This window comes from Meles meles, chromosome 6, assembly GCF_922984935.1.
Source record: "Meles meles chromosome 6, mMelMel3.1 paternal haplotype, whole genome shotgun sequence".
NCBI classification, from domain to species: domain Eukaryota; kingdom Metazoa; phylum Chordata; class Mammalia; order Carnivora; family Mustelidae; genus Meles; species Meles meles.
The window spans coordinates 26798247-26820525 of record NC_060071.1 but is presented as its reverse complement, the minus strand read 5'-3'; the positions used below and the strand labels follow the sequence as shown (position 1 = coordinate 26820525).

Genomic DNA, 22279 nt, shown 5'->3' with positions numbered 1-22279 from the left:
TATATGAAGATACAAAGAGCAATTGCATTAAACAATGGATTGTGGAAAGGATTTGCAAAAAGGATTTGCATCAATATGAGAGTAGGAAGTTGATTATGCGTTATTTCTTAGCATAAGGTAATTTTGGCTTTAGTAACACAGAGGAACTGTTTCCTCCCTAAGTAAAGCAGAATGGATGGATTATCTGAAGAAAAGGGAGTTTTGCAGAGAAACCACATCCCCCAGCTTCTTGTACCTGGGGAATGACAACAAAGAATACTGGAAACCTTTGCAACAACCATCAGTTCAAACTCCTGGCAAGGGAGCTCTTGAATGAATGGTCTGCATCACAGCAGATGTAAGTTAGTGGGCTACAGCAGAGGAGAACCTACTCACCTCCAAGGCCAGGCCGCAGTCTATTGTCATAGCCATCCAAAAGCCCATCCAAGATCCTGGTAAATATTGTGATGTTGTCATTGGTCTCATCTTTTACTGAACTCGTTGGCATCTGTGAAAAGCTTTTTAACAGAGAAACAAGAATTCAAACGTGTATTAAATATTTTTTACAAATTCTTCTCAAAATACAGAAACGAGAAACCAATATGGTGACTTGCCTTGGAGGGAGGGCACCTGAAAAACATCTCCTCTACTAATTTAGGCTATTGTTTTTCACAGACAAACCTTAATTCTGGAATTTCCATAGAGTGTGCTGGTTCTGGGCTGGTCATCCATCAACAGAACATGATGCTCAAAACCATCTTTGCCTGATTCTGAGGCACAGTTTCTATTAGGATTATAGCCATTTTTAAAACTTAGACTAGCAGTGCCTAATCCACTCTTAAAAGAGTTCAGATGTTTGGTTTAAACACAGAAAAACTGAGTCTTCATATTGTTAATGAATCACCTGTAATGAGCAGCGGACTGTGGAAAAGATATTCAAAATGATGCAATTCGAAAGACTGGTGGGCCCAAATTTCACTGCATCCCTAACTGGGAGCATTTGTGCCATGAGAAGTATGCCAGAATTAGAGCATATGGTAACAGAAACAATCAAGTTTGTGAAATGTCTCTGGGCTTCCTCACTCTTCAGCACTGCTTGTTGCTGGCACATTCAGCTCCAGCCAAGGCACATGACCCAGAAGACATGAATTGTAAAGACCGGACTGAAAACCCTTATCAGGGTTTACTCAGCATCACCTCAGATCAGGGACTTAGGGAGCACAGTATTCTGAATGACCCAGCATATCAGACTTATAGCAAAACCCCAAGAAGAGTAGGCTGAACCTTCAAAGAAAAACCTAGAACAGTCCTGGATAGTCCAATTCAGTGCATTTATCTAGGTTCCAAACATTTGTGTAGATGATCTGGAGCAGAAGGAAATGAGAAACTGCCTCAGGCAGACGTGGGCAAACTGAGGAAATTATTTGGGAGGGAAAGAAAACCCTAAGTCTAGAAGAAGGTAATACACCTCAGGAACATGGATCCCACCACAGGTTTCTATGGCTGCTTTCAAATGTTGCAAAAAAGCAAGATGTTTGGAATTACCAAGACCTCGACCTACACATATAGCTTGGCTTCAGGTAGAACTTTTAGCACTCTGAGCACTTGGGAGAACAGGAGATCCCTGGGATTTCCCTGAAGTGTCTCTTACGGTGCCCCAGCTCTACTAATGGCGATTTCTTTGCTATAAATTCTCTGAAATGAGAGTAAGACCAACCATCAGCAGTTGGATGTTGAGGGCAGAATCGATGTATGCTTGCCCCACCCAGTTCTTGAAACTCAGTCATTTGTATTGATTGCATCTAAACAGATCAATTCTTTACTGCTTTAAAGCTATTTCCTTTTGAATGAGAGAGCATAAAGTTCTTTTGATCTAATTTTCACATCACCATTAAGCATACAGTTGAAACTATAACAAGCTAAAATTCAGTCCTGTTCATATGCAGACCACAGACTTTTTTTTTTTTACTCTGCGACTTAGTGTTTGAAAATATCAAATTCCCTTCCTCTTACATCCACCGTAGTTTCACACTTGAGAATGATGAAACCTTCAGCCTCACAGACCTAGTATCAGGACAACAGGCCTTACCACTGTCCCTTGGGTTTGTGAGAGAAAGAAACAGTGACATTTTGTACTTGCCCAATTGAGTAAACTGCTCAAACTAAATCTGGCCTCACTGTCCACTTCTTATGGTGGTCATAACTCTTATCAACAAGTTTGGTTATTTAATTCTAGGCCATGTTTAACTGTCTGGGTTGGGGAGGGGCGCTTCACTGGCTTTTAACTTAGCATGGAGGGGACAGCATACACACCAGTAGAGAAAGCAGATCACTTCCTTGTGCAACCTAAAAAAAACTTGCAGAAATAGTAGGATGGCAGTTAGCAGGGGTTAGGGGTGGGGAATTCTGGGGATGCTGGTCAAAGAATACGAACTTGTAACTGGAAGATGAGTAAGTTCTGGAGATCTAATGCACAGTATAGTGATTATAGTCAGTTACTATATTATAAACTTCAAAACTGCCAAAAGATTCTCTCTTAAATGTTTTAACCACAAAAAAGAAATGTGTTTTTTTTTTTTAATTTTTTCATTAGATAGAGAGAGCACAAGCTGGGGGAGCAGCAGGCAGAGGGAGAGGGAGAAGCAGGCTCTCTGCCCAGAAGGGAGCCCTATGCAGGGCTTGATCCTAGGACCCTAAGATCATGACCTACGCTGAAGGCAGACACTTAACTGAGCCACCCAGGAGCCTCAGAAGAAATGGTAATTATGAGAAATGATGGAGGTGTTAGCTAAGGCTACACTGGTAATCATATTGCAATATATACATGTATCAAATCAACATATCATATGATCAGTTATATCTCAATTTTTAATTAAAATATCACTATGAATCAGAAAAAGAGAAAAGAAAAAGTGTATTGATGTTTCAAGCATGTTTTTCTAAGCTATTTACTATCTGTTGTGAAGTGTTCTTAAATTACATTTGATCTGAACAGCCCTGGCTATTAGGAGACAAACCTTGACTACATCACTGACCATCCAAGATGTTCCAGACACTGTGCGCTTGTAGAGGTCATCTCCATGACCGTTGCCTCCCTTGGCCCTCTGGTGCTCTGTGTGCTTCACTATAGTTCCAAAGAAACACTATCTCACCTGGTCTGAAACCTATTTCACAAATACCCAAATCATTGCCAACAGCAATGCAATGACTACAAGGCTTAAGCATTTCAAATCTCACCTTCCATTTACTGATCAATTTCAGTGTCGGCCCTGTTCTGCTATAACTGCTTCTTGTAATTATTTAAGGGTCTATTTACAATAGAGGCCATGGTTGGAGATTTGCTGTGACTTCTCTGTTTTTACAGAAGTTAGGACCTAGGCGGTAGGAAACATTCTAAAAGAATCTCTGAAAATGTTTGTCAGGGCAGAAGTTGAGGTTTTCTCTCAGGAACAACAAGGAAGACTTCTGGGTCACAGATTATCCTCAAAAATGGCTAATTTGCAGCGTGTGGTTATGAAATGCAACATTTCCACAGCCATGGAGACGAAGGTCCTCCCCACCTCATAGAACACATGTGATATGCCTGCACACAGGAGAATCTTACAGATCTTTGGCAAACTTAGGTGTGCCTCTCTCGAGGTGCATAATCTGTGAGGACTGCTCCTAAGGTATAAAGTAACATCAGCTTGCTTTGTTCCATTTTGGTTAGTTGAAACCACATGAAAAATAAAATAATACAAAAACGCTATGCCTTCAGTGAGCAATAACACACCGTTATATCTATGAGGCCTCCAGACGGAAACATAAGATGCCCTCCTCTCTTTGACCGTTCACTCCACTTAGGGTCAGACAGCAGGCTTGAGCTTGCTGGCATTCCAATTCAGTTTTTCTTTTCTTTTTTTTTTTTTAGATTTTATTTATTTGATAGAGAGAGAGAGATCACAAGTAGGCAGAGAGGCAGGCAGGAGATAGAAACAGGCTCCCCGCTGAACAGAGAGCCCGATGCGTGGCTTGATCCCAAGACCCTGGGATCATGACCTGAGCCGAAGGCAGAGGCTTTAACCCACTGAGCCACCCAGGTGCCCCTCAATTCTGTTTTTCTTAATTGTATTGACTACAACCAAAGATTTCTGCTGATCCTTTGGTTAACTGTGAGTACACAATTGCTTCAAGGAGAAGCTAAAGGCTCAGTTCTGTGGGGGAGTAGATCTATGTGAGCTGAGGCCAGATCCCCATTATTACTGACAATAGCCTTGGACGTATAAGAAATATTTGAAAAGTTTGGCGGCTGACCCTTCAGTATTAATCTTAAGTAACTAGGTTTTCTTAAAATATGAACTATTTCCTTATAGTTAGTGCATTTTGTCTACAAATTCATGTCATATCTAGTCCATGTGAAGAGTTCCAACACTGCCAGATTATTGATGTTCTAGAAAGGAAATCATAAAGGAAATGTAGGGAATGCCTGCGTGGCTCAGTCAGTTAAACATCTGCCTTCAGCTCAGGTCATGATCCTGGAGTCCTGGGATCCAGCCCAGTGTAAGGGCTCCCTGTTCAGTAGGGAGTTTGCTTCTCCCTCTGCCCCTCACCCCAGTCGTGTGCCCTCTCTCTCTCTCTCTCTCTCTCAAATCAATAAAATATTTTAAAATTAAAATAAAGGAAATATAGAACCAACCATTCTTCTTAAAACATTGAGATTTCCTTGCTTAAATACTGATCCACACAAAATACACAAGGGCTTGATCACTAAACTTAAACTCTTTTACAATGACTTTAAAATCTGAAGACAGTCTGAAAAATAAGGAAATAAGGCCACTGAGCTACATATTCTAAGCTAAGAAAGGAAAGTGGTGGCTGTGAAATGCACAGGGAAATGGGTGTGCAGTAGGACAGCAGAATGAAGCTCAGAGGTGCGGACGGGCTTCTAAAAAAGCTATGCAATGGAACTCCATTCAACTTGAACTTCTGGGCCATTCAGGGACTTCTCATGAAGTCAGAATGAGAACCTCAAGAAATCTGGTCCACAAATGGATTTAACAGAATGTTTAAGAAAAAGAAATATGAGCATCTTCAGAATGAGTAAACTCTTGGCAGTTGTGTAAATTTCCCACCCCTCCTTGTTGTCTTACTGACTTCTTCAGGGCATTTGATTCTGGACTCCTGCATTAACTTCTTTCTGATTTCTAGGTCCTAGAGATGTGGCTTTAATCTATTCAGGAGAAACAAGGACCAGTATTTTTTTAAGGTCTTCAAGTGATGCTCGTGTGCAGCCCTGGTGGCTCTAGGCTTATCTAGATTAGAAATGGAAAGGCTGCTCTTTAAGCCAACAGCCAGAGTGATTCTACATGACATCAGAGAGCTTCTCTCCCCTGTTATGTCTTCAAGAGGCTATATGATTGGGCTCAGTGTTTATTCCACCAGCTCAGCTCAACAGTGTATTTTGGAGGGTCAACCACTTATGTATCTTGTACTGTTGTGAGTACTGGGTATATGAAGATGACAAAGATAGTATTCCCAACCTGCAGGACACAGCTGTGTTCTAAAAGAATTGGTCATATTCACAGAGTATTACCACAGAACATGGTAAGTGTAGGGATCTATAGGATGCACAAGACATTCTAGGAACCTAAAGGAAAGAGATGGAGCCTGTCCAGGGCTACCAGAAAGAAGAACTGACCTGCTCTGAAGACAAAGAAGGGGATGTTGAAGGGGTTGTGAGCAGAAGACTTCGGAAAGAAAACAATGATGCTTGTAGAGGTTAAGAACAATCTTTGGTGAGTAAAGTAATGTGTGCTAGTGGAGAGACAGCACACATTAAACCATAAAGGACTTCACATGCCATGCTGCACTCCTAGAGTCAGTCCTGAAGGTAGTGGGAGCTTTAAAGCCTTTAAACAGGTGCACTTTATTTCCCTCAGGCCCTTGGGCACTTTGTGGATGATGGACTTGGCAAGGGCAAGGCCAGAGGCATAGAGGCCAGTTACTCAGGCCATGTCAGTGGTGACAGAGGCAGCAAGGTTTCTGTGGGTGGATATAAGGAAGAGTCTGAGTACAGCAGGAAAGGGAATCCCAAGCAAGTTACCCCCCAAATTAGCCAGTTATCACACAGAGTTAACCCTGCAGTAGAATCCACACATTACTCTGAAAGGGGAATTGTATCATTAGTTCAATCTCAGAGTAAGTTTCTTTTTGAGGAACTGTGGAGGATTTTATTCTAACATAACTTAATCTATTTATCTACCAGTATTATAATTTCTAATAATAATAATGATAGTAATAAGAATATGCTGCAGATTCCAGCTTTAAAGGTATTTCATGAGGTCATGATGCCTGAGGGTGTCTTATTTTGGCACTTAAAAGAGTACAACGTCAGGGCGCCTGGGTGGCTCAGTGGGTTAAGCCTCTGCCTTCGGCTCAGGCCCTGATCTCAGGGTCCTGGGATCGAGCCCCGCATCGGGCTCTCTGCTCAGCAGGAAGCCTGCTTCCTCCCTCTCTCTCTGCCTGCCTCTCTGCCTGCTTCTGATCTCTGTCTGTCAAAATAATAAATTTAAAAATATTTTAAAAAAGGGTAAAAAAAAAGAGAGTACAAGGTCAACAGTCACGTCATCATTTCTGGGGTTTAGAAAAATCTGTTGAGAACTGTTCCACAAATATTGCTACTAAAGGCAAGTTGTGACACATTTCTTTGTGATGTTATCTCCGCTTAAGTTGATAGCCATTTTTGATTTACATAAAATGGGATCAATAATGGCAATGAATTTACTTTGGGAACTGAACTAGATTGCTTTTAAGTGGCAGCTTCTCTGTCTTCTTAAATTGCATTTCTGCATTTTTTTCTCCAGTATTTAATTACTTCTGAGAAATAGATCTTCAGATTACTTGCTTGTCACTTTCACCTTATTGTCACTTTCACCTTATTAATACCTCTAATTGGCACCATTTTGTGATGTTTTCTTGAAATTTCCATTGCACGCCACTTTAACCATTTCAAAAACTACGTAAAAGAAAATAACAAACATGGTAGACACTAGCTAGACAACAAAAGGCAATTCCAAGTTTCCAAATAAGAGTCATCCCCTCTTGTGGTGGAACCATGGACTTGAAATGTGTCTCATGTGCACAAAGTCATGGCCATGAAATTATGCCAGAACTCTTAGCTTGCTCCCACTGCCATCGGTTTCACCCTCCACTTCTGCCTATCAGCTTCCTACACAGTGCTCTAGCCTACCCCTGCTTGCACCTTTCATGTAGCCTCTATTCTTATCCCTATCACTACAGCCCAGGTCAGAATCCTATAGCCTACAAGGTAAAACATGGGTATCCCTTCTTGCAGGACAAAATCCCTTCATCTAATCCTATCCACATTTCCCTAGACTCACCCCAATCACACTGGATGCCCTATATGTGTGATTATGCTGCACATAAACCATCCTGGTGTTGATCTCACATAGCTTTCTCTCCCTTCCCAATCATTCCCATCAGTAATTACATCTGTTTAAACATAACGGTCTTTAAAACATCTCTCATTCACCTCATATTCCTCCTAGTTATTGTTCCATTCTTTGCCCCTCTTCTCAAAACTCACTGAAGAGTTGTCTACACTGAGGGGTACCTGGGTGGCTCAGTGGGTTAAAGCCTCTGCCTTTGACTCAGGTCATGATCCCAGGATCCTGGGATCGAGCCCCGCATCGGGCTCTCTGCTCAGCAGGGAGCCTGCTTTCCTTCCTCTCTCTCTGCCTGCCTCTCTGCTTGCTTGTGATCTCTGTCAAATAAAATAAAATAAAATAAAATAAAATAAAATAAAATAAAATAAAATAAAATAAAATAAAATAGTTGTCTACACTAGAAACCTCTGCTGCCTCTCCTCCCTTCTCTTGGACCCACTCCAGTCTGGCTTTTGCTGTGTGCATCCCAATGAAGCCTCTCTTCTGGAGGCTACTGAACACTGTCAAATCCAACGATCATGTCTCAGTCCTCATCCGACCATGTCTCCCTTCTCACAACATTTCCTCCACCTGGCCTCGGGATGCTGCCCTCTGTGTTCTTCCTATCTTCACTGGCCTCCTCCTCTTGCTTGCCCTCACCCTCTTACCTTCCTAAACTTAGACAGGACACAGTCTAGGTAACTTTACTCAGTTTACAGTCAATCCTAAATGATCTCCTCCACTCTAGTGGCTTTAAATATCCACCATAGATGAAAGACTTGCAATTCATGTTTCCAGGCCCAGGCTTTTTCTGACCTCTGGACTTTTATGTCCAACAGCCTATCTGGACCCTTGGATATCTAACAGGATTTAACACATCTATAGCTGCACTCAGGATTTTTGCTAAAACTTTTTCTCCTGCTGTCTTCTCCAGCTCAATAGTAGGCAATTGAACGTGTCATGTTCTTAGGTTAAACACCTGGGGGTAAGGGGTATCATCCTTGACTCCTTTCTTTCATCAACCCATCAACAAATCATTCCTCCCGGTACTGCTGTATTCTTCTCTCAACTGCCATCTCTGCTCCTTCCTCTACTCCCCCACTCCAGATTCTATTCTATCCTCCACTCAGCAGCCAGAGCAACCTTTAAACTTTAAGTCACATTATTGTCACATCTCAATTGGGTCATACTTCACTCTTATTTAAAACCCCTCAAAGACCCTCTAAGACCTAAAACAGCCAACTGCTCTTCTTGGTACTACCTAGCATATCCTACAAGGCTTTTCATGATCTGACCCTCTTCTCTCCCCACTGCCTCTCTGATCAAACCTCCTACCTATCCCCCCCTTCCTTATACTGCTTTCATTACCCCTTCCATGCCAAGCATGCCAGTGCATTCACTGCTCCTCTCACCTTTCAACCTTCTCTACACAGCACTGCCCATGTCTCACTTCCTTCAGATGTTTGCTAAGGCATCTGTCTCTAGCACATTCACTGGCTCTTACTCTGTTTTGGCATAGCAATTGTGTCCCAATTGAATGTATTTGTTCACTGGACAGGAGAATGCACCTTCTCTGAAGGCAGGCAATCTCTGCCCACTGCAGGATCTCAGCATCTAGAACAGTGCCTGGCACATTGATGCAGCAGTAAGGGGTTGTTCTCCGTGATGCCCACACCCTAATCCCAGACTGTGACTGTGGATGTACTACTTTACATGGCAAGGGAGACTCTGCAGACATGATTAAGGTTATTGACTTTGCCATGCTCTGGCCCTAGGCCCAGTACCATGCTTGCCCTGTAGGTCTTAGTAAACCTTGGGTGCCTCCTGGTCCCAACATCTAAAAAGATAGCTAGCCTATACTCAGCACACACACCCCCCCAACCTGTCCTTGTTTCAGCATTTAGCATACATTCGGCAATGTATCCTCCATATCAGCCCTGTGACGTGGGATCCATTAATAACTCCACTTTGAGATTAGGAAACTGAGTTGCAGGCAGGTTTAGAAATTCCTCTGCAGCCACACAGCAAGTGTGCAGCAACAGAGATCAGAGGTACCTGACTGCTCTCTGTCAAAGTGATACCTAACACTATTATATACTTGACAGGGGTCCTAAAACAGGAGCCAATTCTATTGTGGTGTAATGGCCCAATTTTTTTTTTTTTTTGTTGTTTGTTAAAATTGAAAATGATCTGGTTCTGGATTTAATATATTTTTAGGTTTGATTTTTTATCTTGAAATGAATTGTTAAATAAATACAAATAAAACAGAGTATTCAAGAACCACTGAAGCGTGTTTCCTGGCATATCTTTCTTTCCCTCATATGATCACTTCTCTATAATATTTTATTTCATAGGAGGTATTTTGTGTTTGATTTTACTTGAGAAGTGGTAGACACACTATCTTTAGAACAGTGTTATTTGAGTTCTAGATTAGGATATTCTTTTGTTTCCAATGTATAGATTTCCACCCCGTTCTTTCCCTTTAGACTGCAATCAACATATCAGGACATTTTGGAGAAGGTCCCAAAATGGAGAGGACTGGCCCAGGTCCTGATTCTTGATATGGATCCTGATTCTGCCACTTTCCCATGAAATTTAGACACATTTCCCTATGTTCGTCAGCCTGAACTCTTTTCATCTACAAAAGGAGTTTTTAAATTTTTTTTTGTAGTAGAAAATTAAATAGCACATTTTTTGAAATGGTCTTCAGAAATGAAGGAGATATACCCATAAAAACACTGTTAATTACTGTAGCTACCAACAGAGTTATAAGATTTCTTTTTACTTTTGATTCTAATATTTTCCTCTGAAGTTTCACACTAGTTAAAATATGCATGTTATGCAATTGCACCTTTGTAAAAATCCAAAAGCCCACAATCTCCTTCTCCCCTTGAACCCAGCCAGTGACTCATCTTGGAGCTGATCGCCAGACCCAGTTGGCTGGGTCGGTGCTGGCCGACTGTCCTTCTAGGCTTTACTTAGCTCACTGCCTGTTGGCATGACGAACATGCTAAAAGTTTCCTCTCTAAAGCACGTGATTGGAAAGTATTTCCTTTTGGTACCTTAAAAAAAAAAAATGTTGGGCATTACTCTGTAGCAAAGTCCTAGTCACCTAAAATTTTTGCTATGCACAGGAACCACCCTTCTGATCTCTGGCTATCCTTGGGGCCTCCACTTAGATATCCCACCACCTGCAAGTGTCCCAACTGCTTAGGTGATGCTTCCATGTGTTTTTATAATTGTTACAATGACCATTTGTCCTGTGCCTCATGAACCTGCAGCTACAGTGCAGAAAGAACTTGCCATCTGGGGATTCACAAGAGAAAACATGCCATTTAGAAAGACGTTGTGAGTACCTGAATGATTCAGAGAGAATGTACTTTCTGCTCCAGTTAAAAGAAAAGAACCGTCCTTGAGAACATGTATGAGAAAGCTCTCTTCATGAAACCAAAGGTCCAGGTTAGCATACTTAGGTAGACAGATAAAGAATAACTTTGTTCATGTTCATAAGTTACTTCTACAAGAATCTCCTTTTAATTGCAAATGATAAAACATGGTTTCTAAAGTATATTTAAATTATAGTTCCCATGGAATAAAATGCTAATGCAGTTTTTGTTTTCCAATAAATAAATCCCTAAAATATATTTAATACAAATAAGTGAATGAAAATAAATTTTACCTTATGATTAAATTGATAATCCTCAAATTTATCTTATAATTATCACTGGCCTGTCAAATCTGATAAACTGTGATTTTTCAAATGATAATTAATTCCAGTTTAAATTTAATATTATGTATTTGGACATTACATTGAGTCAAATATCGTTTCTGTGCTAGTTTTGTTCTTCTGATTACTGGTCTTGTTAAAATAATTACAATGCTTCAAATAATACCATGTCTCTGAACGTGACATAGCATAAGGCTGACAGTCAAATAAGGCCTCTGTTCCATTATATGTTTGACTCATTCTCTGTTATATAACTTAAAACTAATAAAAGAATTATAAAGGCTATTGAAAATGAGCTGCTGGTGACTCTGATCAAATCAGGAGAAGCAAAAGAAAGAATACTCGTATATTTTCAAAGCAGTTTCACATTAATTACCTTACAGAATCACCAAATATGTTTTACTTATCACATTTATAAATTTTCTGATTGCCAAATCCACATACTTGTCACAAACACTAAGTATATGCACAAAAGCTCACATTTGCCTTTTTTCCTTTTGTTCCCTGACTGGTCTTCTGTAACCCTCTTTGCTCTCCACCAGTTGTCTGGTTTCTTTTACACATTTGCAGAAGTCAGTATTTCTCTTGTCCCGAAATGTTCAAATTTAGGGCCTTACATGTTGCCCCTTTCATCTTTCTCTGAAACCTAATCAAACAAATTCGTTCTTTAGGGGGAAAAGACAGAGCTTGCCATCACTCTTTTTCTCCCCCTAATCTCAGAACAGAAAACTTTCTCTATCCCAATGCAGAGAATGCCTTCCAGAATTACATTCCCCTCCCCTATAGATTGGTCTGACTCAGACCAGCCCAGCAAGCTCCATGTAGCCAAGGACCACCAGGGCTGAATCACGGAGGAGTGCTAAGTAAGAAATCTTGGCTTCCTGGCTGGGTTAGCTCTCTCTCCCTCTTACCTTCCCAGACTATAAGACTGGGCTAATAGTGTTTAGCTCACAAGGTTCTTCCTAGGATTTACCTAAAGCAAATAACCTAACAATAGGTGTTCCATATTGCACAGCTATTATTTTGTCAAGATTTTAAGCCAAATGAGTGCTATGAAACTTTCTTTGCAATTTAACAAAGTTAATTCCTAAGTATATTTAAAGTATAAGCAAGTGAGAGGAGCCTTGTATAAGAAGGCTCCTGTATAAGAAGGAAAATCAATAGAAACTTATGCTCCCAGATGTTAAAATGGCTTTTGTGGCTGGCCAGGGTTTTTGAAATCCACCTTTTCACTTTCCTGGAGACCCTACTTCACTGAATGCAACTGGACACGCAGTATCACAAGTTAAAAGCACTGAGGGAACCTGATATAAAAATCAACTTATAGAAATATCTTCTAATAGGAATGGTCTCAAATATTTAAAACAGTTAAAGCCAAATGTGTTCACTATAGGAAAATTTATAACAGCATAATCAGAAAGAATGTAAACATCCCAAATTAGAGAAGCAGCAGATGATGAAGCATTCATGCAGTGTAATAATATTCATCCATTTTAAAATCATATATTTTAAAGAAACTGTAATAACAAAAAAAGCATGAAAAAAGCACAGTACAAAACTGAAGGTGCAATATCATCCCAACTGTATAAAAATATGCATAGAGGCAAATGAAAGAAGACACCAAAATATAAAAGATGATTGTTTCTGTATGGTGGAATTAAGGACATTTTCTTTTTTTATGTGATATTCTGTGTCTCACAGATTTTCTGCAGTTAGTAGGCATTGTTTCAGGATGGACTGAAGAGCATATAACTAAAATTCAAAACTTCTCTCATGGCTAATTCTATAGAGAGGTTGAAGTGTCCTATACCACTTGTACAGTATTAGCTTCTGGAAACTAGCAATTATCTCTCTATTTTGATGTTGACCTCCGAAAGCCACCAAATTAAATAAGAAAGCAAAGCTGTGTCTAATGGCTAGCCTCCATATATGCACATTACTTCATACTTCAGACTAACTGCCACCTGGGAGTGTAGAAACTTCATGCCTACAGAATGCAAATTCACGATAATAGATTGGACCAAAATCTTAAAAAGAAAATGTTTCCAATCCTAACATACTCCTCACCTCTGAAATATTGCTAAATCCATGCGGTATGTCAGTAAACATACTAACTACATCGTGTATTAACTTGGAAATGTGAATAGAATGTATGAGTTCACTTACAAAGTTTTCATTCAGGAGAACACCCGGAACACCATAGTTTATAGGATCTGACAGCTGGGAGAGACTTTGGAAAGGAAAAGTTTCATTGAACAGATAAGGAAACTTATCTGACAGGATAGGAGAGGTGTCAAGTCAAAACCATCAGAAAGGCAAGAATAGCAAAGAATACTCTGTCCCAAGGGAATACTCTGGCTGTGCATGTCAGCATGCTCCGGCGGCTGCCCTAACAGTGCAGAGGATGGGCATGCCCCTGGCTGACCTGGATTACAGTCCCAGTATGGGCATTTACCAGCCATGGCAACTGGGAATGGTCACAGTTTCTCTCCTCTGTAGAGACCTGGAAAGGTCAGAAGAGCAGAAAACAACCACAGGACAGAGAATGTTACGTACCTGAGAGGGTCCTCCCAGTGGCCAGAGAGAAGGGGTCTCTGGGTGGTAAGAGAGCTGCTGTGTGCTCAAGATCCCTCCATGATTTATGTGAGTGTGGACTACACTGTGGAACTTTTGGAACTAATTTTTACGGAACAAGTGCTTGACAACTTTTGTCATGAAATTTAATTTTTTAATTATAGTCCATCAACTTCAAGTTATACTACTTTTGATTAGCCAGAACAATATTGGGGAAGTTGGGGGAGAGGAGGAAGATCAGCACCTATAAGAACACTTGCCTGGAAGGTTGGTTATGCCTAGTTTGATGGAAACAAAACAAAACAAAACAAAAAGATTATAATAAGTACGCTAATACTAAAGGTCAATGTGAAAGAGCTTCAAGGAATCAATAATGCCTGATGGTCAGGTGTGTCTTGCAGATCTTCAGACAGTGTAGTTTCTAGTATCTGCACCCACATTCAGGTGGCCACTGTTCAAGGCCTTTGCCTCAGGCCAGGACAACTGTTAAGTCCTTGTCAATGCCACACAGTGTGGATTTGGCTGTGAAGGCAATTGCTTTGCATAATGGAACCAAGGAAGACAACCAAAACACTGACAATCAGTAAGTGTCCTTCATGCATGAGAACTTAGAAATCTTGTTTTAACCTGAGTAGGAGAAAACACGGCTGACTCCTCTGAAACCACCTCTGCTTCCATTTCTGAAAACATACTCTGTGGTACAGCCCTGCTCAAAACAAGAGCGTGGGGTAGGGCGAGGACTCTATTTACAACAAATGGAAGGTCACCGGACTACAAGGGACTGCAAAGACGAAAGTGAGGGTTTGCTGATGTATTAGTCACCAAAGTTTCTTAAAGGCACTTGTGCACCAAACCCATAAAAATAAAAGCATAGACGGTAACTCACCCAAAGTGACTGGCTAAGTTCATGGAAATACAAAAGAGAAGGAGGTTTTTTATCATGATAAAGCTAGAAAACATTCCATTGTCCATTCCCAATAAGAATAATAGCTGAAGCAGATGAATTTTGAAGAATAACTGTTCCTTTCTCCAACTTGATCTTGAAGCTGAAAGGTACACAAAGGGAGAAAGCATATAACATGAATGTTTGTGTGTGTGTCACTGTTCCTGAAATCAAATCATACTGCCAGCAGTACAATTTACAAAGAGAAAGGAACCTGGCCGTCCTTCACCAACACAGCTTCACTGTGTTATCTGTGTCTACTAGATAGTTACGTTGGGGCATGAAAAGGAGTTACAATAGGCCTTAATTTCCGCTTTTAGTCAGAGTGCAGACTCATTCTAATTTATTTCTTACACGTTTCAAATATTTTGTTTTATTTTTCAGCATATTATCAAATGACCCATTAGTCCTATTATTAGAATAAATGTTTGAAGTTATCTGATTGTGAGTTTAGTTTTTTTTTGCATCTGTCAAATCCACAAGTGGAATCATTTTACCTTTCTGAAATATTTGCCACGCGTTCAAAGCCAGCAAGCTACTCCTTGTTCTGCAAGGTGCTGAGAGAAAGTATGTGGAAAGAGGGGAAAAAAGGCACATTTAAGAAACAAATCTACAGTATCACGATAATATAAGATCTGCTTATAAGAGAAGGTTGCCACTTTCTCAGCATTCTGTCCCCATAACTAAATAACTTAATCACTACATTTGGGGAAGACTCTCATCTCTGCGCTGGGCCCTAATTAATGCATTTGAAGTCAAGGCAGGCACAGTCCCTGGGCTCTGCAACTAACCTTAGCGAAGGCACGTATTTCTCGATATGCGCATAACGCAAATAGGTGCACACTATAGAGGAACACCGCGTGTTCAGAAGGAACATTTTCCCAAGGAGACCCCTGGCGAATTCCGGAATTGGGAAACATACAACAGGTATTTCCACCTCAGAAGCTGAAGCCCTCCTGTCAAGAAGGGCAGGGTGCCATGCGGTGGTCGCCTGGGCGCATCCTGGGGCTTGTCGCCTGACCCGGGCCGTACTCCGGGCGGCGAGCACTCGGCGCTGCATGCGGGAAGCCGGGGCGGCGCCTCCAGCCGCCCTCAGCCCTGAGCCAGGACCCCCAAAGAGAGGCTCCGCTCCCACGGCCCCCAGACCACCGTGGGGGCTCGCGGGCGAAGGTGGGCGCGGGGGCGGCATTGCGGAGCCGCAGCCTAGCCAACCTGGCGCGGGCGGCCGGGCAGCGTCGGCCTCCCGCCCTGTCCGCAGCCGCGCGCCCAGCGCCTCCCGCTCCCCGACCCTTCCTCGCGCGTTTTGGCCCTCACACACCTCCACTGCTCTAGCCTCAGGTCGGAGCCTCCTCGGCGAGGAGCGCGCTGTGCAGCGGCGGCTCCGAGACCCCCGGCCTCCAGCAGCCCGCCCAACCCACCCGCGGCACCCCCGCGGAGTCCGCGCCCACCCCGCCAGCAGCGCCGGGACACCCCGCGCCTCAGAGCCCCAGGACTGGCGGGGTCCTCCAGGTGGGCGATTTCCCCCCTCCGGCTCCAGGGACGGCGGCGGCGTGCGTCCCCACACCCCAAGTCCTACCAGCGGGCCCGCGGTGAGCCCTGGTGCCCCGTCCGGCCGGGCTGTACCGCTCAGGCCGCCCCTGCCCTCCCGCGCTTGGCTTTGCCCCCGCAGTCGCCGAGGGAAAGTTTGCGCTCCTGGCCGCCTGCGGCGCCCCGCCTGCTCTCCACCTCCCCTCCCCGGCCATGCAGTTCGCGGCTCCAGAGCGCCGAGGGGAGGGGTGCGCGCCCGGCCGGGGCCGCCCTTTCTCTCACCCTCGCCCGCATCTTCTTACCCCGCTGCCAAGAAGGCGAGCCGTCGGCGAGGGTGCATCGTCCTCCTCCTCCTCCGCCTGCTCTCGCCCGGCTGGCAGGCGCGGAAGGCCGGTGCGGCGTCACCGCCCCATGCTGCCAGCGCGAACTTGCCCAGTTCTCCCCGGCCGAGCGGATCCGCCGCCCCGCGCTGCCGCCGCCGCCCTGCGGCTCCGCTCCGCGCCGCGCCCGAGGCCGCGCGCTGCCCCGCTGCAGATCCCCCCACGCCCCCAGTGCACTCGCGCGCTCGCTCTCACCTCTCCTGAGCGCCACATGTCGTCTCCGGGTTTGACGAACGTTCCTCTGCAGAGGCGCTCCGGTAGAGGCCGCCAGACTCTCACCAAATGCGCCCTCGGGCAGGCTCAGCAGAGGGGGAGGGCTGAGGGCCCGCGGCTTGGCCTGGTTTGGAATAGAACATATATCTGAAGTTTCTTGATTGCCTTCAGGAGCATATTTGGTGCCCCATGTAATAACCATTGGTTTCCCTTTTGTACAGCAAAGGTGGAGGGGGACTGTCAGCAAAGCGGTAGCCAGAGGTCGCTGGGCCAAGTTTTTCTTTTTAGGTCCAAGCCCGAGTACCTCCCTAACCTGGTGTTCCTCTCCAGTCCTCAACACAGGCCTCCATGCCCTTATCTCCTCCTCTCTTGAGGAAGAAACTCCTTAGAGAGGCTCCTTTTTTTTTTTTTTAACCTGTAATTCATTGTTATGGGAAGAAAAGAGCAAAACTGGATTAGATTAGAATTAAACACTTACCTAACTGCAATATACACCCCCCACCCCCTCCCCAAGTGTTATTTTTTTTTACAACCCTGTGTCTGTAGCAAGGGTTGGGGGTCTGAAGACCTGAGAGCAGCTCTGGGGTTAAGCAACGGGAAGTCCCCCAAGGAGAGCTCCTGGGACCAGGACATTGGTGCACTGCACTGCGGCTGGTACCCATGCATACCTGGGTTTCAGTACTGGAGTTGTGGGATTATGTCTGTCTCTGTCTCAGTGGTGCAGACCCTGCGAGGTGGCACTAAAAACAACTGGAAGGAAATAGGGTCCCTTCAAGCAGCACAAACAAGATGGATGCAAAAAGCAAGCACAGTATCTCAGGAGGTAGATGCCTCTTGACTACGAAAACATCTGGGAGAAAATGATCAAGATTTAAAGTTAAACCACCAAGAAAATGTTGAGCTTTATACTATTGTTCCACAGCTTTTGTGACACTGCATTGTTAATAGTCACTTTTAACAGAATAATTGTGAGAAAAGACAAGTCTCTAACTCTGCTCCAGAAAGGATCTTTAATCTTTCAGTGTGTGAAGTTACTTTATTCTTCAGTTGTGCCTAATACCAGGTGTTCCAAATCTAAGTTACCTGCTGGTACTTTTGCACATTTCAAAAATTCTGACTTTCTCCAAAAATGAGTAATTTTAAATATATTTCTGAACAGACATAAAAAAATGTATAAAATGTTGTAAATATACAGGAGGTGTTACTCTGGACATACATTTACCACAATATTAAATAATTCTGATTTTAGTGGTTCTGCATGAAATATAAATGAGATGAGATGTTCATTTGAAAGGCTTTTCTGATTCTAAACTGGCCTAATTCTGGCCTAATCTGATTCTAAAAAGCCTATCACTGAGATAGTCTTGTTGACAGTCAAAATCATTAAATTAAAAACAATCAGAATCAACTTAATATAATTTTCACCTTTAAGGTGTTAGAATTCTAGATTTAGGTATACCGGTGACAGCTAATTTTCTCTCAGGATTAAACAGCATAAGACAAATGAAAGAGTTCAAATAACTAGGAAATTTAAAGCTTTCCAGATTATGAAACAAAGTCAGAAATTTTTGCAAGAAAAGAAAATGAGGAGAACTCAGAGATTACTTTGGGATTAGTGAGAGTTATGGACATTAAATCTTCACAATAACACGTTATCAAGATATCATTGATAAGTAATGAAATATCCACTATAAGTGAATTTATGTTCTTCTAATGAATCAATTTCAAAATATCTATGTTTTGGGTAAGCTTTCTATTAGTTTAATTTCAGTGCATATTGAACATATGGAACATAATGGAAATTATCTTTAAAAAATCTAATATTTTAAATTTATTTAAGCATGTGACTTAGATACTTACCTCTTCTGTGTGATGACATGATAACCCAGTCTCTTTTCTTAATTTTTATGAACATATAACCGAGCCTTAGGTTAGATGGACCTAAGGGGATAGTGAAATAATGACATATCAAAATTATATAGAAACTCGTATTTAGAGGACTACTTATTACCATTTTAATAGTGCTTATTTGTTTTGATACAGAATTCAGTGTTTGCCCTGAGAAATAACAGTCTATCAGCTGAATTCCCATTTGTTCCATTAGCATTTTCCCTTTTATTGAAAGACATAAAGCAAAATAGTTACAGTTCTGGAAAGCAGTAGAGGGCACCCCAGTTCCACATAACCTCGGGGTTAACCAGTCTCATTAAGAATTTAGTTTCCAGTGTGAGAGCCTAAAATAGCTGAACATGGGGAAACTGGGCAATGGGTGGAGCACTTGTCCCAATAACACCACTCTGTGCCATCCAAAAGCAGAGACTGAGAAGGGAGGCTCTGTTCATGTGGGTAGGTGTAGTAGAGATGGCTGAAATGGAGAACCAATATCACCATGAGGAAGCAGAGCTTGACAAGTTGAGTGGAGGATGTCCTAAGCTAAGAGCAAACTTGTACAGAATAAGGCAATTTTGTTCGACTGTAGGTAATTTTGTATTTATGAAGAATCAGGGTAAAGAAAGCAAGAGGTAAGATAAGGCAGATGTACTGGGGTCAGGTATAAGAAGACAGAAAATGGGGAGGAGTTAACTTCCTCCTGAAAATAAGAAGGAGCTACTGAATAGTTTTGTTGGACGGGGAAGGACATAATTCTAGAAGAGATTCACCTTGGCAAACTGTATAGAGAAAAAGTGTTGGGAGGAGGAAAATCCAGGCTAAAAGCAGGTAAGAACATCACAGTGCCAACCCATGCTGGGACTTTAATAGACGTTTGAGTTATTTCATTAATGGAACAATAAGCTGATTCTTGGGTATTCAAAGCAGATTTTTAAGTGCTTTGCCCAAACAGAAACAAGGCAGTCTTGATTGTTAAGAAAACCGAAAGCTCAAGTTTGACTAGAAGAACAAAGGTAGACAGAACAAAGGAACAAGAGGAGCAGGTATGGGGTGTTCTATGTGATAAATGCTCCATCCACAGAGCAAAGGAACAAGGGTAGAAGGTATAGGGTGTGCTATGTAATAAATTCTCCATCCACAGAAAGCATACTCCATATTTTTAATTCATCGTTTATTTCTTTTATTTTCATTTCATTCATTCATTCATTCATTCATTCCTAAATATAGAATGCTTCATGAATTTGTGTGTCATTGTTGTGTAGGGGCAATGCTAATCTTCTTCGTATCATTCCAATTTTAGTATATGTGCTGCCACCTTATTTAAATTAGAACTCCCATAGTAGTCATCTGAAGGCTACATATAAACTATGACCATGTTTTAATTAGCCAGTACTGTTTTAAAATAAATTAGAGAAAACAGTACAAAACCAGGTTTCACATAAATGAATAAGGAAGCAAAGAAATGAGTGAGAAAATACTCGAGATCTCTGGCTTTTCTTAAAAGAGAAAAAAATTGAAAGCAGATTTAACAATTAATAGGCATACATTTCCATCCTTTCACCCTACCCCACTCCACTTATATTGGGAATGGGCTTCTTAGAACAATGTAGTCTATTTATTTTTACACTTAGCCTGACTCCTTCACTTACATTACTTGACAATTGAAGCAATTGAGGTTTTTAAAAAGACTTAACAATTTTCTATTCTGATTTCATTTTTCTCTGTATTACTTGTTATATCTATTTTATTTTGTTTTTGCTAGTTGTTCTAGAGTTTAAAATAGATCCCTTTAAAGTATTACATAGTCTACCTTTAATTAATATTATGCCATTTCATGTATGGTATATGAATCTTATACTTCTCTTTTGTTCTGTTGTTTTTTGCTGTTGTCACACGTTACTTCTACATAGGTTGTCACTCAATTGTCTTTTACATTAACAATGAATTATCTTTTTAATTGTGGTAAGGGATGCCTAATATAAAATTACACTTAACCTTGTTTAAGCATATAATTCTGACACTAAAGGATTTGACTGTTCTAGGTATCTCATATCAGTAGAATCATATAATAATTCTCCTTTTGTGTCTGTCTTGTTTTACTTATCATAATATTTCCAAGGTTCATACATGTTATAGCATGTGATTAGTATTTTATTCCTTTTTAAGGCAGAATAACATTCCCCTTTTATGTATATGCCAAAATTTGTTTATGCATTCATGTATCTGTGGCCATTTGGGTTGTTTCTACCTTTTAACTACTGTGAATAATGTTTCTATGAGCACTGGTATACAAATACCTGTTCGAGCCCCTGCTTCCAGTTCTTTTCTGTGTAGAATTTTTGGATCATAGGGTAATTATGTGTTTAATTTTTTTATATGTTTAATTTTCTGAGGAACCGGCCTACTGCTTTCCACAGGGACTTCAGCATTCTGCGTTCCTAAGAGCAAGAGTTCCAATTTCTCCACTTCCTCAAGAATACCTATTTTCTATTTTTGTTGGTTTTATAATACCCAATTACAATTGTTTTGTTTTTATAGTAGCCACCGTTGTTTTGATTTGCATTTCTCTAATGAGTAGTAATGTTGAGCATCACATCATGTGCTTACTGGCCATTTGTATACTTTCTTAAAGAAATGTCTATACAGATTTGACCAGTTTTAAAATGGGTTGTTTCTTTTTTTCCATTTTTGAATGATAGGGTTTTTTTAATATATATTCAGGATATTAATACCTTACCGGATATATGATTTGAAAATACTTTCTCCTATTATTTATATTGCTTCTCTACTGTGTTGATAGTGCCCTTTGATGCACAAAATTTTAAATTTTGATGAAGTTCAATTTATCTATTTTTGTTTGCTGTTGCTGGTGCTTTTGGTGTCATATCCAAGCAATCAATGTCAAATACAAACTCATGAAACTTTCTTCTATGTTGTTTTCTTCAAGTCTGATAGTTTTAGCTCTTACATTTATGTCTTTGACCTATCCTGAGTTCATATTCGCATGTAGTTAGGTGAAGGTTCAAAGTCATTCCTTTGCATGTGAATGTCCAGTTTTCCAAACACCATTTGTGGAAAAGACTACTTTTGTCTGTCACTGAATGGTCTTGGCACACTTTGGTAAGTCACTTGACCATATATGCAGGGATTTATTTCTGGGCTTTTTTTTTTTTTTTTAATACCTATACCACACTCTTTTGTTTACTGTGGCTCTGTTGTAAGTTAACAAATCAGTGTGAGTCCTCCAGCTTCATTCTTCTTTCTCAAGATTGTTTCAGCTATTCAGTGTTCTTTGAGATTCATGTGAATTTGAGAAAATGTTTTTTTGGTTTCTATAAAATAATGTCATTGGGATTTTGATAAGGCTTACATTAAATCTTCATATCCCTTGGGTGCCTGGGTGGCTCAGTTGGTTTAGCGACTGCCTTCTGCTCAGGTCATGATCCTGGAGTCCTGGGATCGAGTCCCACATCGGGCTCCCTGCTTGACCGGGAGTCTGTGTCTCCTGCTGATTGCTCTCATTCTCTCTCTCTCTCAAATAATAGATAAATAAGATCTTTAAAAAATCTGCATATCCCTTTGAGTAGAATTGACATCATAACAATATTAAGTCTTCCAGTCA

The 22279-nt window shown here is 41.4% G+C and overlaps 1 protein-coding gene and 1 pseudogene across 3 annotated transcripts in view; both read right to left on the bottom strand.

Moving 5' to 3' along the window:
- The window catches only part of GABRA5 (gamma-aminobutyric acid type A receptor subunit alpha5), an 84417-nt gene extending 67636 nt beyond the window's left edge, over positions 1-16781 (bottom strand). For 2 of the 3 annotated variants that reach the window (XM_046008806.1, XM_046008808.1), the window contains exons 1-4: positions 16477-16656; positions 15145-15204; positions 14591-14750; positions 376-497 (exon numbers count right to left, since the gene is read on the bottom strand). In XM_046008806.1, coding sequence (XP_045864762.1) covers positions 376-497; positions 14591-14676 — 208 coding nt within the window. In that variant the 5' untranslated portion in view covers positions 14677-14750; positions 15145-15204; positions 16477-16656. Of the gene's footprint in view, positions 1-375; positions 498-14590; positions 14751-15144; positions 15205-16476; positions 16657-16749 lie in introns of those variants that run through there. The other variant, XM_046008807.1, reaches the window with a different exon arrangement.
- Positions 16782-19874: 3093 nt separating this feature from the next.
- On the bottom strand, positions 19875-19972 carry LOC123945345 (annotated as a pseudogene).
- Positions 19973-22279: the final 2307 nt, after the last annotated feature.